The sequence below is a fragment of the Vigna unguiculata genome, chromosome 3, assembly GCF_004118075.2.
Source record: "Vigna unguiculata cultivar IT97K-499-35 chromosome 3, ASM411807v1, whole genome shotgun sequence".
In the NCBI taxonomy this organism is placed as follows: domain Eukaryota; kingdom Viridiplantae; phylum Streptophyta; class Magnoliopsida; order Fabales; family Fabaceae; genus Vigna; species Vigna unguiculata.
The window spans coordinates 38,343,383-38,360,200 of NC_040281.1; the positions used below are offsets into that span (position 1 = coordinate 38,343,383).

Here is a 16,818-nt window from a genome sequence, read left to right on the forward strand (position 1 = left end):
AATTTTGCATTACATATTGTGCAACAAGACAAGAATATAATTGAAATTTTAAAAAATACTGGGGGTGTAAGGAGAAAATATGGGGTGCAGAAAAGGAATTCCCTAGTGAGCTTTGGACGCGTGTAAGTCCAATTTTGGGTGTTGAACATCTAAGGTAAGAAAGATAATATCTATGGTAACATAAACCCACGTGCATCTTGTACGTGAACTTCACTACTTTATCAAAGCTTATATTCTTTTTATATTATAAAAATTATGAGATTCTTGAGCATGAGACATCTTTCATGTTTCTACGATTCTGACATTTATAAACACACTTCAACAACTTCTTTTGTTTCTGGTGCCTTTTACATAAAAAAAAAAAAAACTCAATATGTGAAAAGACGTACATATAACAATTCAACTCAAACGCGTGCTATCTTACAAAAAAAATTGAGTACAAGGTCATCGGACGCACAAAAAATAAAACCCAAAAAAGTTGTGATAGTAAATTTATTATTTGAGTTAGTAGTATTTGAAAAATAGGAATTTAAAAGTTTTCACTTTTTTTTTCTTACCTAGCATATGTATATATAATATATATATACGGAAAAAATTTAGAAAAAATTAAAAAATGAAAGTAAATGATTAAATTTGCTGAAATTGTGAAAGTGGTGGTGTAATATTTGAGACGAGAGAATTTAGCGGATGTAAACTTCGGCAAAATGAGAATATAAAAGGCGGAGTTTTGTCACAAAATTTTGGCTCCGTTCTTCTACCCTGCCGGTGTGGGGCGTGTCAAATTATGAAAGACAGAATGGAGGAAAAACAAAACACAGACAACGACGGAACATCGGAGGGAACCGCCGACTCCGACACCCTCTCCATGCTTCGCCCTGCGCTTTCCCTACTCAAGCGTCGCAGCTTCAACGCCTGTCGCGATTTCACTCGAAAGATCGCCAGATCCGACCCCAACGTCTCTCTGCAAATCGACCAAATCCTTGCGGTTGCCGACGTTCTCGCCGCCGCTGAGCGCCGCCACGACCCGCTCGACTGGTACTCCATCCTGCGCCTCAGTCCTGGCGACGCAGCCGCGGACCGCGATTTCGTACGACAACAGTTCAAAATCCTAGTTCGTCTCCTGGACCCTAACAAGAACAAGTTTCCCTTCGCCGACGAGGCCCTCATGCGCGTGCGCGAAGCCTGGTGTGTTCTCTCTGACCCCACACTCAAGGCAAGTTTTGACAGAAAGGTTCAAGACGAGACTTCTTCGTTTTGGACAATGTGCCCCTACTGCTGGTACCTCCACGAGTACCAGAGGTGCTACGAGGATTGCACGCTGAGGTGTGCCAATTGCCAGAAGACGTTTCACGGCGCCGCGGTGAAGCCCCCTCCGCCGGAGTCGGTGGTAGCAGGAAAGGAGGAGTACTACTGTTACCACGTGAGTTTGCCGCTCAGGTATCCCGTTGGTGATCGGCGTGGTTTTGGTGATGAGGAAAATGGGATGCGGAAGAGGTTAAGGGTTAAAACAGTGGCTAATAGGACTAGAACTAAAGGGTTTGTTCATGCCCTTGCTGACTCCGATTCAGATTCAGACGGGGAGGAGAATGAGGGAAGATAGTGTGTGGTTTTTAGCCACAAATTTTGGGAAATCCTCAAAAGGGAAATCTTGGTTGGGTTGGTAGTGGTTGGTGTTTAGTGTATGTATGGTTGTTGTCACAGATTTTGGAAAAACCTGAAAGGGGAATCTTTTTGTAGGACGTCCATCATGTAGTCTTGGTTTTGTAGGAAAAGGGGCATCATCATGCATTGCTTCTATCTTGCTGTCTTGAAATGCTGCTTCTGCCAGATACATGATGAATTCTTCATTTTGGGTGTAACAGTTTGTCTGTGAAAGAAAATCTTCTTAGTATTTAGAAAGAGATATCTTGGTGTTACTAATAGCTGGCTAGAAAGGAGTATGATTCTCTTGCTGAAGAAAAGATAATTTTGATAGTTTTAGCATAGGTTGTATACTATCCAAAAAGCATAGTTTAAGAGAGAATTCGAAGGTACTTTTGTTTCATAAAGTAAACATTATATTTCCTTTTAACTCATTTCATGTTTAGAGTTTGTATTAGATTTCTTAAAAGTAATTCTGAAACTTGAAATGGTGGAACATGTATCCTGTCTTTATGGATGGGAGACTATTTTGCTTTTTTGGAAGGAATGTGATTCTGTTCACTGTGGTGGAATGTGTCTTTGACTCATGGAGGAGACCCAAAGTTCTTGGGACCATAGTGACTTGAATCAGAATAGCCATATGAACATTTTGAGTTTTATTCATTTATGTTTTTCTTGGTTAATCAATAGACTATTATCTGAGACCATGAGAATGGAGGAAGATGGGTCTTTTGTTTTATTGATAACCACTTCAAATAATTTGGCCATTGTCATGTTGCTTTGGTTTGTAGAATGAAAAATGTGATTGAGATCAATCAAAGGTGACTAAAACTGAAGCACAGTAAATAATGGGGTATCTAATGTGAAGTCGCCAAATAATTTCAGAGGTAATCTACCTATTTAAATAAAGTAAAATTAATTAACCTACTAGCTATAAAACTAGTCAATGTAATTTTATTTAAAAATTTTATTTTTCCCCTGGAATGTATTTCACTGAAACGTGATAACAATAATACATTTGAATCTCTAAGTATAAAACTCCCAATTAAGATTAATTCGAGAGTACTTTTAAAATAGGATTCTTAAGTAGAATGAATGTAATTAAAATTTATTCATATTTGAGTCCACAATTATTTTTTGTTACTTTTAAATTATAAGTCCAGAAAGAGTAAAATTTTGTGCAGTCTCTCTACATAAAATTATTTTGCAAGTATAAATTATATCCTAGATAACTTGTTAAAATTTCTACTGAATTTACAAATTATGTAACATTATGAGTACATCACAAACAAATGTCTTTTAGTTTTTAAACTATTATATAAACAAGTTTCTCCATTTTCAAATTAGTCAAGGCCCTGGAGATGTCCCATACATCCAATCTTCAGGTGAAGAAGTATCTTCCATATATAAGAAAAATATAATCAAAATCCTAAGACTGATCCCATGTAATCATGTTTCACCGCTTATAAAACTTCAATTCTCTGCTACAATTGGCTTTCAGTGCATCCTCCAATTTCTCAGCTTGGTCAAAATCAACTTTAAAAGTAACCATAGATATGCCATCTTTACCGGTATCATAATCCTGCTTGATGTCTTCCACATGAAAAGATTGCACCTGAAAAAAGAATAAAAAAAAATGAACACATGAAAAGATTGCACCTGGAAAAACAATAAAAAGAAAATGAGCAACAGATGCGGAAACATTTAGACTCAGAACACAGTCCTATATATAGTTCTTGCAATAAGAAAAATCTACCAGTGGTAATTGCAAGGGTCCAGTTTTTTTTTTTTAATATACACTTCTTACCATCTCAAGCACAAGTACCAGCAGTGAGATTGATATCATTGCATTAACAACATTAAATCAAAGAGAACCTATGATTTCTGAACCAGTAATTTTCTTTTCCAGCAAAAACGTTAAAATGGAGAGGTTAAAAATGCAGTGGATACATATAATGTGATTGTATTGGCAGGCTGTAGAAATCCACGATGGGGATGGGGATAAATTCACGGTGAAGTCACCACGAAAGTAACTAGTTGTTTTAGAAAATCACAGTGACTTCAACTCACCATGTTACCAAACATGTCATAATAGGAGGACATCAAGGGGGTGAATAAGTAGAAATTGAAACGTGTTGCTCAAATTTATGTAAATTCATTCATTCACAGGACTTGTTGCAACAAAAAACATGAATATCTAACTCTTGTTCCTTACTTATCAGTTTTTTAGTCAAATCCAAGTCTAACTTAAGAACTCTTCAATATCAGGAAATCATCAATATAAATCTGCCAGAACTAACCTGATGGTAGAGAACTCCAAGTAGGTCAAAGGGAACCTCTACACCCATTGGCACCTACATTTTTCACAAGATTATTCATGAATAAATACACAATAAGCAAGCTTAATGTGTTCTGAAAACCTTAAAGAAAGTGAAATGCTGAGACCTGGGTACAGCTAAAACTAAAGATGCATTGCGGACAAAGAAAAAAACCACCTTTGTTTTAACAAGGCAAGTTGGGGCATTCCTCAAGCATTCTGATGCAACTCCTCCATAAGCCCTGACCAATCCCCCAGTTCCTAATTTGATACCCCCAAAATGCCTGAAGTTTACATAGATCACAACACAAATTATATTCCAAATTCATCATCAAAACAAAACAGCTTAGTGCTTACTACACATGCTTATGTACAAATCCATCAAAAAGGACATGCCAATGATAGTCTTAAAGTTTTTGGTTAATGTAGAAGACTTACAGTTAGCTTTCTGTTTTAAGTTTTTTAATAGTTTTTATAGTTGTTATATGTGTGTGTGTGTGTGTGTATTTGCTTTTATCTTGTAACCAAAACTTTATACTTGTCCCTTTACTTTTGAATGCAATTCAGTTTTTCTTTTGGAGAGATCCTCTAATACTAATAGAGTCTCGTATAAGCTTCTTTTTTACCCTTCTTCATTTTCCCGTCATCTCCTTCTCCTTATTGGCTGTTCTGCAACATGACAGCCACCGCTGCCTCTCTTAATGCTGCCATCCACAACTACATACATCCTGATGAAAACTCATCCCACATTCTTGTTTCCCTTTTCCCTGACGGAACCAATTATCATAGCTGGTCCTATTAATGGCGACAGCACTGGAGATGAAGAACAAATTCTCTTTTGTAGGTGGAACTTTCAAGAAACCCACTTCAAATGATTCCCAGTTTGCATTGTGGAAACCTTGCAACCCTTTCTTGGCTCCTCCGTTCAGTTTCCCCAAAAATTGCGCACAGTGTATCTACATTGATATCGCCTCTAATACAAAGCAAGAACCCGTACAATGTTTCTCTCATGATGGCAATGCTTGAGTCTCCCATTTCATTTGATATAATTTCTCTTAAACAAATGCAAGATCCTTCTCGAAGAATATCGCAACTTTCGCATTCACTCCCTATGTGACTAAGTCTTGCCCAACAAATATATGGAGTCAAAGAATACAGGGACAATGATTGTGTTTTGTACTTTCTTCAAGAGTTTGATAACAACTACTCTACAGTCCAATCTCAAATCTTGCCTCTTGATCCCTTCTGCTACTAATGTTTTTTCTATGGTGGTCCAACAAGAATGTCAACTGTATATTGAGATTTTACATGAAACTTTAGCTTTGGCAACCCTAACTCAGCCTTCATCAAACTTTCTAGGAAGGGATTGATCCAATGCCAAGAAAAAATCAAATACGCAACCCATTCACTGCAAAAAGACCAATCATATTGTGAAAACATGCTTCTTTAAGCATGGTTTTCCCCAAGGTTAATGAACCACAAAATCTGCCTCTAACATGATTACATCTTCTCCTGATGACCGCACCAAGTCTTAGTGATGAACAAATTCAAGCATCGGTTGACCTTCCGCTGCCCCTACAGCTACAACATATACTACCAACTTGTTCAGCTGCCATGGTGTTAACACTTCACCTCAACCTTCAGGTACCACTCCTAGCCCAGCGAACTTTCGACTCGGGATACACTAATCATATATCATCCTCTTTATGTTTCTTTTCCTTTAAAAATAAATTCAACCTATACATGTTTCTCTTCCAAATGGTCAACATTCTATGGCTAATTTTTCTGGTAATGAGATTTTATCCCCTCATTTCTCTCTTCATGATGTTCTTTGTATTTTTAACTTATTCCATTTTAATCTGTTAACAAACTCACTTCCTCTCTACCTTGCACTTTGTTTTTTTCTCCTAATGATTATGTCATCATTAACACAACTATGAGGAAGACTGGGACGGCTAAAGCACAAGATGAATTCTATATTTTGAACTTACCTTTATACACAGATTACCTCACAAGTATATAAGAACTTCGTAAAGGGAAAAAAAAAATCCTTATTTTAATCACCTGAAGGTTGTATACATTTCATCAAGGTGTCAAAAAGATAATTTTCTTTTGCTTTTTCTTCACGTAAGGGGGTGGGGGAGATGGTAGACATCAAACATGTAAACCCAAACATTTCACTGATTCAAAGTTGTGGACATTAATATGCAAATGCGAATTATAAGGTAAAGATTAACCTGATCACCACCACCATTACTCTGTCTATTCCTGAAGAATCAATAGCAGTTTGTATTGGTTTCCCAGCTGTTCCTGATGGCTCACCGTCATCATTGGACCGGTATTGATCTCCCACCTGTCATACAAAAAAAAAAATACACATGAGCAAAAGATAGTAAAGTGTAGACGAGTAGCAACACATTACCTACTTTATCAATATGTGTGATTTTGGTTTCTATCTTCACTTATGATCTTCCTTTTTATGTTTTCAAAGTCCAATCAACACCCTTAATTTGTATGTAAATCAATTAGAAAATGAGCAAAGTATGATGACACCTTTAGGTTGAAACTGATGACTGAACTATAACTGGCACAACGAGAACTGAAAACTCAATGCATGCTGTAAGGACCAGAAAGTAGAAATCTCCAACTACGAGTCGGGCAACAGAGAAATCATTTCCCACCCATACCATACCTTTTGAGTGAAATATTCACATAAATGGAAGGCACTAAAAAAAGCTAAATATTCAGAGACCCCCAAAACATAATGCAGTGGCAAAAATACAAGCAAACATTATTGATTGTTTTATCAAAGTAGAACAGCAATCCTTTACTGTACCTTGTAAGCCCAGCAATTGTGAGTGGCACGTGGATCCCGGACCTAATAATAAACGAAGCCAAAAAAAACTTAAAAGCAATGTGAAAGAAAAAAGAGAGTAAAATAAGCGGAAAAAAAATGAAGGTAAATGAACCTGAGAAAGGAAAGACATGGCGGATTTTTCATTGGCGATGGGGCCAGCAATGGCAATGAACTTGCTTTTCTTGATCTCTTTCTCGAAAGTGACCCTCTCTTGAATTGTGGTGAAGGCCCCACCGGAATTGCTGGTGCTGGCCATGGTGGTTTTGTTGGCCTTGGCGATGGCAAAGAGTGAAGCGCAGAAGCGGTGCTGAGTAGTGGGTAGCGTTACCGACACAGGCATCTATCTGACTGCAAAAGATTCCTCCTTTGGCGTCTCTCAAAGCTATAAGCAATGAATCAATCGTCGGAAGCCATGGCCTTTTCTTTCTCCTACTCCTTCCTTCAACCTCTTTCTTTTGTTTTGTGATATTTTTGAGACAGCACGTAATTATAATAAATAATTTAGGATGGATGTATAAAAATATAAATAGTTATATATTTAATAAAAGTATGTAAAATAACAAGATTATATTGTATTTTTACTTTTCTTGATATGTTTTTAATTTTAGTTCTTAGAAAAATATATCTGTTAAATATTGTTTACATATTTTTTATTTTTGTTAATTTTTAATGTACCACACATTTCTTTTTCATTTTTAAACATTACATTGTTACCAAACATTTCAACATCATTACAATATATATATATATATATATATATATATATATTTAAAAAATTTAAAAACAAAACTTTTATTAAGAAATAAAAATAAATGTCTTAATGAATACGTGTTTGAAAAATAAATAATAATTATAAAATGTAATCCTCCTTTATCTTCTATTAATTTTAGTTAATATTGTCTTCCTTCGACATTAATGGATTTTTTAATATCAAAGTTGATAAATAACATAATGGTACAATGGTACAAATAAGTAACCTAAAGTTGCGAAAAAGTTAAAACTTGGAGGGTTAAATATATTTTAGTTCTTCTCAAAAAATGAATTAATTTAGTTCTTCAACTATGTAAATATGTGAGTTTAGTCCTTTTAATCAAATTTTATTAAGTTTATTTGACGTTTCAAACACATTTCATTATAGTATTTTAGTTTATTTACACTGTTTGACACATGTTCGCTTCAATGTTAGCCGAGAAATGTGTTTGAAAAGTTAAATAAACTTAAAAAAAATGGTTTAAGGAATTAAATCTACACATTTTTAAAAATAAGGGACTAAATTGGTTATGAACTAATTCTAATTTTGACTAAAAGTTGAAGGACAAAAATATATTTAATCCAAACTTTTACATGTGCATATATTAAATTATAAATTATACACATATTACATTCACATCCCATTGGGATTTATTAATGGATATAACCTTAGTTATTAATTTTCTCAAAATTAAATATCTAATTATCAGTCCATTAACAAAATCTCATGTCAAAATATTATTGACATCAACTACCACAAACACTTGACTTTATGTCAAAGAGATTAATCCATTAAATTAAACTCAGATAATTATTTTCACTAAGCCATCACTACAAAGTTATATAATAAGAACTCACTAAACTTATATAACAAGTTAAATTCTTGTGACCAACTTAATAAAAAAAATTTATACCACTAATTAAGCCATAGAAAGCACATTTGACTCTCACCACCTAATATGCATCCAACTCAATTTAAACAAATTACAATTAATTATCCATTATATTATGTTAATATTCAAATACAACATATTTATCAAATATAACAATAGCATTTAGAAATATTTAATATTTTTTTTCAAAGTTTAAAAAACACTCTCTCATTCAACCAAAATTTAGCTCATCCAACGAATTAAACATATGTTGTGATTCATCCAATCACCATTATGCTCATCCAACTTAAGGTTCCTAATGAATTTTAGTTGTCTAAGAGAAATCTTGCTTGCCTAATAACCAAAGTATTCGTCAGATAACTAAATTACTTGAAGTTTTCATAAAACCAACTCGTTGAATGAGAATTTACTTGTCTAGTGACCAAAACTCTTTGGTTTTATATTAAATGAATTTCGTCCAGCGATATTTGGCTCATCCAACGACTAAATCATTGGGAGTTTTTATTTAAATAACTTGTCCAACAACCAAAACTTTCAGGTTTTCAATTAATTGAGTTTTGTCTAGCAAGAGTTTTATTTGTTCATCAACTCTAGAAATATAATAAGTGATCCAATCGGTGCAAATTGATATTTTTATTCATTTGTTGTGAGAACCTAGAAAAGAGCCTAAGAGTAGTGTTGGCTTTAAAAAGATGACACTATAATATTTTAATAATAAAAGGTTCAAACTATAAAACAAACTTCTAATAACTGATTCTCATTTATATAATCTTGATTGCATGCTTAGATCTCTAATTGAGGTCTTTGTTGTCAAGTTAAGTTTTCCTATGTTAGATAGAGCTCTAGGGAGCATCTTATAGAGTAAGATCTATTTAACTAAGGTAAAGGAAGCTAATTTTAATCTATGCACATTTTTTTATTTGTATGGTATGAATTGATTATTTGTTACTTTGTGAATTGAATGTTGATTTGATGTGTGGCATTTTTTGAATTGATTGATTTAGGGAAAATTTGATAAATGAGTAAACCTATGTTTTAAATTGTTGATTTGGTCTTTGAGTTGTGAATTTTGGGTTGGATATGTGGAGTGGCATTCTTGGCTTCTAATGAGTCATTTTAACTAAATTGGTATTGCTTTTGATTTGGATAAAGGATAAAAACACTCATTAGAGCCAAGGGAACCCTCTTTAATGTAGTTTAGCGAGTGCCAAAATTGAGTCTGACAGAGAGGCAAGGGAGGCTTGCTCGTTTGGGGAGACAACCTTTCCTTGAGGGAGTTGGGTTTGAAATACAAAGAATACATATAACAATGAGGATTTGTGGATATTTGATATGAATGAGGAGGAAATGATGATGAGTATCAATGATAAGAAATGATATGAGAGGAATGGAATGGAAAGATGAAAATTATTGAATTGTTTGTTGTTTGAGGGTTGTACTTCTAAGGAAGAAGTGCAAATCCTTGTTAGTTTAGTGTTATGCATTGACTAAAGATATATGTTGGTAACAAGTTATCGTATACTTTGCTAGACTTACAATCTCACATAGACATAGAATGTCGTAGTTTGGGTGGTGAGTTGAATGTAGTTCTTATGGCGTGATTTGGGGTGGGACCTCTTTTTTGGCAAAGTCATAGGTTAACTCATATGGATCATGGGGGTTTGAGACCGTGCAGTTTGATATGGTTGGTCTTGTACTTTATTTCATTATTATATGAGAGACACATGACTTCTTCTATCCAAGTGAATGCCTAAATCCAAATTATTGAGTTTAGAATAACATATTATGTATGTGGCTTTTGTGTTCTAGGAAAATGTTGGTTTTGGTTACAAGTAGGACAAACTATAATATTTTAGATATTTAGAATATATGTATTATTGAAATTAAAATTATTTTACCCTTTTCCTTCTTATTGTGTTTTTTCTTTTGTTTTTCTTTTGCAATAGTTACTACAATGGTATGAGCAAACGAGTCTACAAGTGATAATGATGATAAATTGTAAGGGAAGATCAAGAGAAAAAGTTGGAGTTTCATATGATGTATAAGAACATTTTCTATTGTGTAGTCTTGTCCATTTATAATAGCATTGAATTACATAATGAGCTGCTTCTTTTTGGAAAAACTTGGATGTGGCCTATAACTACGCATTATGAATTTGTTATGTAAGTCTTTTGTATTCACATGTTAAGGTTTGCCCAAATACAATGTATGTATAATTTTCTATATTTTTGGGGTGTTACATTTCTTATGTCTATCATGGAATATTTTATTACAAAATCATGTCAACTTTAACCATTTTGACTCAATTGAAATATTTTATAGCTTTTCACTACTAGAATTTGCAATATAACTCATTTAAAATCTATTTACTCAAAAAATACAATTTTAATTCAAGCATTTATTCATATTGCACTATAAACATCTTCAACATATCACCAAACATTCATCTCAAGATTTAAACCATTTGAATATATTCAAACCACACACAATCCTTACATAAAAATTAACTATTGGGACCATATATTAATTTTACATCTAAGTTATCTATCCTAAGATACTATCAAAACTTAACTAACTTCTCTTACTTGTTAAAGCTTGTTTATTTAAAGTCAAACTTCCAAGTTATCCTATTACGTAAGAAAATTAAATATGTACATAAAGATTTCGGACAATGATCTCAATATACCTTTATGATTAACATAGATTCACTATTTCCCTTAAAGAATCACATGGAAGACCCATAGTCCAATGCATGCAAAATTTCCAAAATCAACTAATGAAAATGGACAAAGAGAACTTACACTAAAAAAAAATTGGTCTAGCTAATTTGCTATGTTTTCCACCAAGATCCCTGGTACGCTTTGATCTATGAAAAGATTAACATATCTTTCAAGAATTTAGTGAGAAGGTATGGAAGGTAGAGGGAAAATAGTTTAGAGAAATTTTTTCTAGAACAAAATTTGAATAGTTAACTTTTTTTTTCTATTCATAAAATTTTTACTTAAATAATAAAATTGTATGCTTTAAGATCTTAAAAAAAATTTGACTAAATTCTAACATATGAGCCAACATGTAAATTAAATATCGTATGAATAATCAATAATATTAATTAATATTAACACTTATCGTCAAAATAAAATATTAAGGTAACTATTTAAAAGAAGTTTTAAGATGATTGATATAAAAAAATGTATGGAAAAAAAAAAGAGGAAAACCATATTTTAGCTAGAGGAATATTTGGTTTGGTTTGGGAATACAATGGAAAGGAAAATGAAAGAGAAGAAAAATGAGGCAAAGGAAGATTCTTTATATGAAAAGTTTGTGATAGATGTGATCAATGTAAAAAGAAAAAAAAATAGTTATGTTATATAATCATTTATCAATTTATCTTTGGTTGTAAATTGAGGAGTACAAATTGAATTTAGAAATGATTAATTATAAAATAATTAATGTATGAGATGAAACAAATTGTAAAAAGTAATATTTATTTTAAGTTAAATATATAAATATAATATTTCGAAAATGAGGTTGAAATGTTTTTTCACTTTGAAATTTAGAAAGATAAAAGTGTATTAAGAAATTTGTAATATTTATTATTGGATCTCCAAATAAAATTTGAACACATGTTTAAAAAAATCGTAATAAAAGAATGGAATCAATATGCAATGAAACTAATAAAATTTAAAAATCAATAACTTATGATTATTTCACATTGCCTTCAAGTTCTATTGAATTTTGTTTCCAATTCTATTAATGCATTGATGGACATGTTTAAGATCCTGATGAAGATTTGGGACAGGGTATTCAAATTAAATATTGGAGTCCCTCATTTTTTATTGTAATAATTGAATACCATGTACTTGCCTTAACATGTTACCATCATGAGAAAATGAAGTTGATGTTCTTGAACTCTAACATATTCATCTAGGCTTTCAGGGATTTTTTCATCAAAGACATGTTATTGGTTATATGGTAACTTCTATTATGTTGCCATGACCATGATGGCATTATTATTTTGGAAGATTTACTATCTAGAAAATTTGATTAGCCTAGTTTAGGGTCTCTTCTAAAGTCAAATAAAATTTCATATGCAAAAGAATATGAGGTATAAAAGAACTTTATAGCACGGGTATGTTATTGTTATGTTATTGTTCTTGCATTTTCGCATACGTTGAATGAAAATGACAATTTATTGTTAGAGATCACATAGATTATATTTATGACTAAGTTATAATATGTAAATTAGTATAAACCTCATATTTTATGTTGGTTTTGTAGGACTAGATTAGACTTAAAGTGTACTTATAATGGTATAAGAATTTGTTGTAAAACAATTAAGGATCTTTAAGATTTAGGATTCTCACACAATAAAACATAATAGAGCACTAACCTTTCCATAAGAGATCCTATGAGTATGCGTTCTTCAATTTGTAATTTTTGTGTGCTCTTCAACCACCATTCCTCAATCTATGTATTTGCCTTTCTTTTCTCTTCTCACACGTTTTTGATGAGTTATTGTGAATAGAACGTTATGGTAAGAGACAGAACCTCAACCCCTTTTATAAACCAACGTCCATCAAGTTGGTTTTTATTTTATCTTTATTTTATTTTATTATCACTTCCCATAATAATAACCAATAGGTCTTTAAATTTAAATTTTTTATTAAATCACAATTGGGTTCATCATAATATTTCAAGTGAGTCACATAATAGAATTAATTATAACATTTATCCTAATCAAGTTTGTTTGGTATCATGTCAATTACTATTAGTCTTCCCTTGGTTCCATGTTCGAGATATTCAATTATCAGCGATCAAACTTCTAGTATTCTTGCAAGAACGTTTGTGACTATTCTTGCAAGAATGTGGTGAAGTTCTCCTCTTATCATTTCAACCAAAGAAACATCCCTGACATAACATTCTTGAAAGGACATAAGTAGATATTTAAACCTAAAAACATCCCCGACATAATTGAGTTATTCAATGATGTATGTTTGATCAAACTTTACTCCTCATATTTTAAGTTTCCTTAACTTAATCTCAGGTTTAATTTTGATGTTCTTCTTCAAGACCTCTATGTCAGAAATCCAACCATATTATCCAACCATAATAAAGAATATAATTCATTACCTTAAATTGAACAATGAGTTTTCTATCATGATCACTATAATATTTTTAGTTGTTTTTTAGTTGTGAAATATAATGTGTAATCAATAAATGTGAGAAAGGAGACCTTTCAAGTAAGGCTTGGATTATAATCATGTAGTGGTTTTTTTATGCACTTCTTGTTACTTTGATTTTGAAAAAGATGGAGACGTCACTTAAAAACCTACAAATATTATTCACAATTACATTTTCCTTTAATAAATTAAGTATTAACAAAATAACAAAAATATAATTAAATCTTTTATTTGATCAAATATTCTATAATTAAGTTTTGGTTTTTATATGCCTACAAAAACAAATATAATAACACATTTCTTTTACATAGTTTTTGTAATATTATTAGTTTTATCGCCTCTTAGTTCAACAAAAGAAATATTTTTGTTTTGTAACCAAAGTCATGATTAACTAAATCTACAAAGCATGTAAGCAAAGAATCAATAATACTAACTAACATCACAAAATGAAAGTTAGAAAATAATAAATGAGGAGCATAAATATTGGAAGAGTAAATGATGGAACTCTATAATCAATTATAGGTAAAGATGACAAATGAACTCATTTATAGATATTATCTGAACCTGTCTCGATAAATACGGGTAAAAGTTAAATTTTTAAATTGGGTATGACAATTAAGATCAGTATCTACATATTCACTCATTCCATTTTAAATTACTAAAGTACCTTTAGTTTATTATATAATCTAAAAAAGATATATGAACTTTTTTTCTATCCTTAGTTTTGTGACTTATTTTTAAGATACACATTAATCGTTTTTACTTTTTTCTATAATTAATTAACCTTTATTCAATTATTATTTGACACTCTTATTTAATATTTATTTTCTTATTTAATATTTATACAATTATAATTCTTATTTAATATTTATACAATTATAATTTTTTTCTTGATACTTGAAATTGAAGAAAAAAGTATGTATTCTTTTGATATCTAGTACTTGATCATACAATATTTTTTAATAAAATAATTATTTAATTAATATTTATAACAAGAAAGAAAAGGAATGGATAGAAGAGCAAGTAGAAGTTGCTTGTTCTTATATGAAAGATAGCATTAGAACATAAACCTACATGTATGTAATGTTTGACCAACTCCATGTGACCAATATTTATTGGAATGTGAATGGAAGAGCCTGCCTTGGTTATTACATGCTATGTGGATTTTAAACCAATAATTCATAATTTTATACTTAGTTTACATAAATATTATTTTATGTTGTTGATAACTCATACTATATGTTATTCTAAATTTAAAATCTTCAAAGTAATATCTTATCATGAGCGGAACCAACACCCCATATATATTAAAAATTACATGCTTCATTCATTGCCACTTAGTTTATCCAAATGTCACCTCTTCAATTCATAACTTCACCTCTGCAGGTATGTGACTCACTCTTCCTTTCTTTCCTCTCATTTGCATGGATTACTATAACACATACCGATGGGCTAAGTTGGATGTACTTAGGGAAACCAACATGTTTCTTTACATATATATATATATATATATATATATATATATATATATATATATATATATATATATATATATATATATATATATATATATATATATATATATATATATATATATATATATTTAAAAGAGGATATATAACTTAAAATAATAATAAAAATTATACACATATAAATAAATAAATAAATAACCATGACTTATAAGTTATCATATCCATTTTAAAAATAAAGAAATCCATAAGTTACTAAGTATATCTTCATTTAAAAACTTATGAAATGAAAAATCATAAGTTATTCTTCTTACACAATAATTTTATTTGCACTTCTACACATTATTTAAGCCTTTGATCATAGCAGTAAAAAGGGTTATATCTTTAATTTATTTAGTTAGCTATAAAAAATGTTGAATGAGGACCGTAAGTTTGTTCATGATTATCAGGAAAGTTTAAAGCATATAGATCTTTTTAACTTGTTAACTGGGATTCTTTTTAATATCCAATGTCGCTTTGGCCGAGTGGTTAAGGCGTGTGCCTGCTAAGTACATGGGGTTTCCCCGCGAGAGTTCGAATCTCTCAGGCGACGTTGTTCTTTTACTTTTTTCTCTAAACTTTACATCAGTGTGGAAAAAATTGCCTTGGTGGGGCCCAGAGGATGAAGATAGATGCAGTTAAAGAATTGCGCAAGTATTTCGGAATTGTTGAGTACTAGTTTTTATTTCCCTGCAACGCACGGGCATTTCAAAATGTATTTTTTTATTATAAATATAAAATTTAAATAAATGATAAAATAAAAATACTAAAAATTAGAATTTTAAGATTTTAATTATGTTTAATATTATTACATGTGTAACCCGTATGTATATTAAAAGAATTAAATAATACTATATAATTTGATTTTTTAAAAATTTATACCTTTCAATTTATATTTTTAGTAAAAAAAAAATAATTTAATTATATAAAAATGATGATTTCTTTTTCAAATATCTAAAGTTTTTAAAATAAAAGTTATAAATGAGATAGCAATGTAAATGTTTGTATCCAAAAATTAAATTTAATAAACACTTAATTATATTACATTTTTAACTAATATTCTATAATTAATGTTAATATTTATCCTTTTTATAATTAAAATATATTAATTGTATAAACATTCGTGTAACTTTAACTCACAAAAATATTTAACAATTAAATGTTGTTATGAAAATAATTATGATATTTGTGTTTAAGTGATGTATTTCGTTTGTTAAACTAAATCTAAATTTTGCTTTTTACTTTCATAAATTCATTTATCGATTTAAAAAAGATACCGTAAAAAATATATAAGTTAATTAATAACTACTAATTTTAATAAAATACTAATAATAATACAAATAATTATTATTATTTCAATATAATTAATTTCTTTATATAATTTTATTTAAATATGTAATTATGTATAGTTATAAATATAATATTTAATAAAAAGTTTAATAATATGAAAAAAAGTAAATAATTAAACATACATTATATTGAAATCGTTTAAAGTTACATTTAATATAATTATTACTATATTTGGAAAAAAATTTGTTTCGTACCTTTTTTTTCTTCTAGAAGTTTTTTTTTTTATAAAATTTATTAGTTTGATGTTTTGATTTCTTTGAGGAAGAAGTTTTCATCCACGTGTTATAAAAAAATTCAAAATTTTGTCTTCTTACTAATACGG

The 16,818-nt window shown here is 30.5% G+C and overlaps 2 protein-coding genes and 1 non-coding gene across 3 annotated transcripts; 2 read left to right on the top strand and 1 right to left on the bottom strand.

Moving 5' to 3' along the window:
* Positions 1–683: 683 nt before the first annotated feature.
* LOC114176430 lies at positions 684–2,048 on the top strand. The gene has a single exon (XM_028061473.1). The coding sequence runs from the start codon at positions 785–787 to the stop codon at positions 1,598–1,600; it is 816 nt and encodes a 271-aa protein (XP_027917274.1). The 5' UTR covers positions 684–784; the 3' UTR covers positions 1,601–2,048.
* Positions 2,049–2,894: 846 nt separating this feature from the next.
* Positions 2,895–7,285, bottom strand: LOC114176509 (IMPACT family member in pol 5'region). Its single transcript, XM_028061572.1, has 6 exons — positions 6,928–7,285; positions 6,795–6,836; positions 6,196–6,311; positions 4,137–4,242; positions 3,942–3,995; positions 2,895–3,256 (listed from the first exon to the last, which is right to left on the bottom strand). Exons 1-6 carry the CDS (start codon positions 7,153–7,155, stop codon positions 3,098–3,100), a joined length of 705 nt encoding a protein of 234 aa, XP_027917373.1. The 5' UTR covers positions 7,156–7,285; the 3' UTR covers positions 2,895–3,097.
* Positions 7,286–15,617: 8,332 nt separating this feature from the next.
* TRNAS-GCU lies at positions 15,618–15,699 on the top strand. The gene has a single exon. It is a non-coding gene; the product is annotated as a tRNA-Ser (tRNA).
* Positions 15,700–16,818: the final 1,119 nt, after the last annotated feature.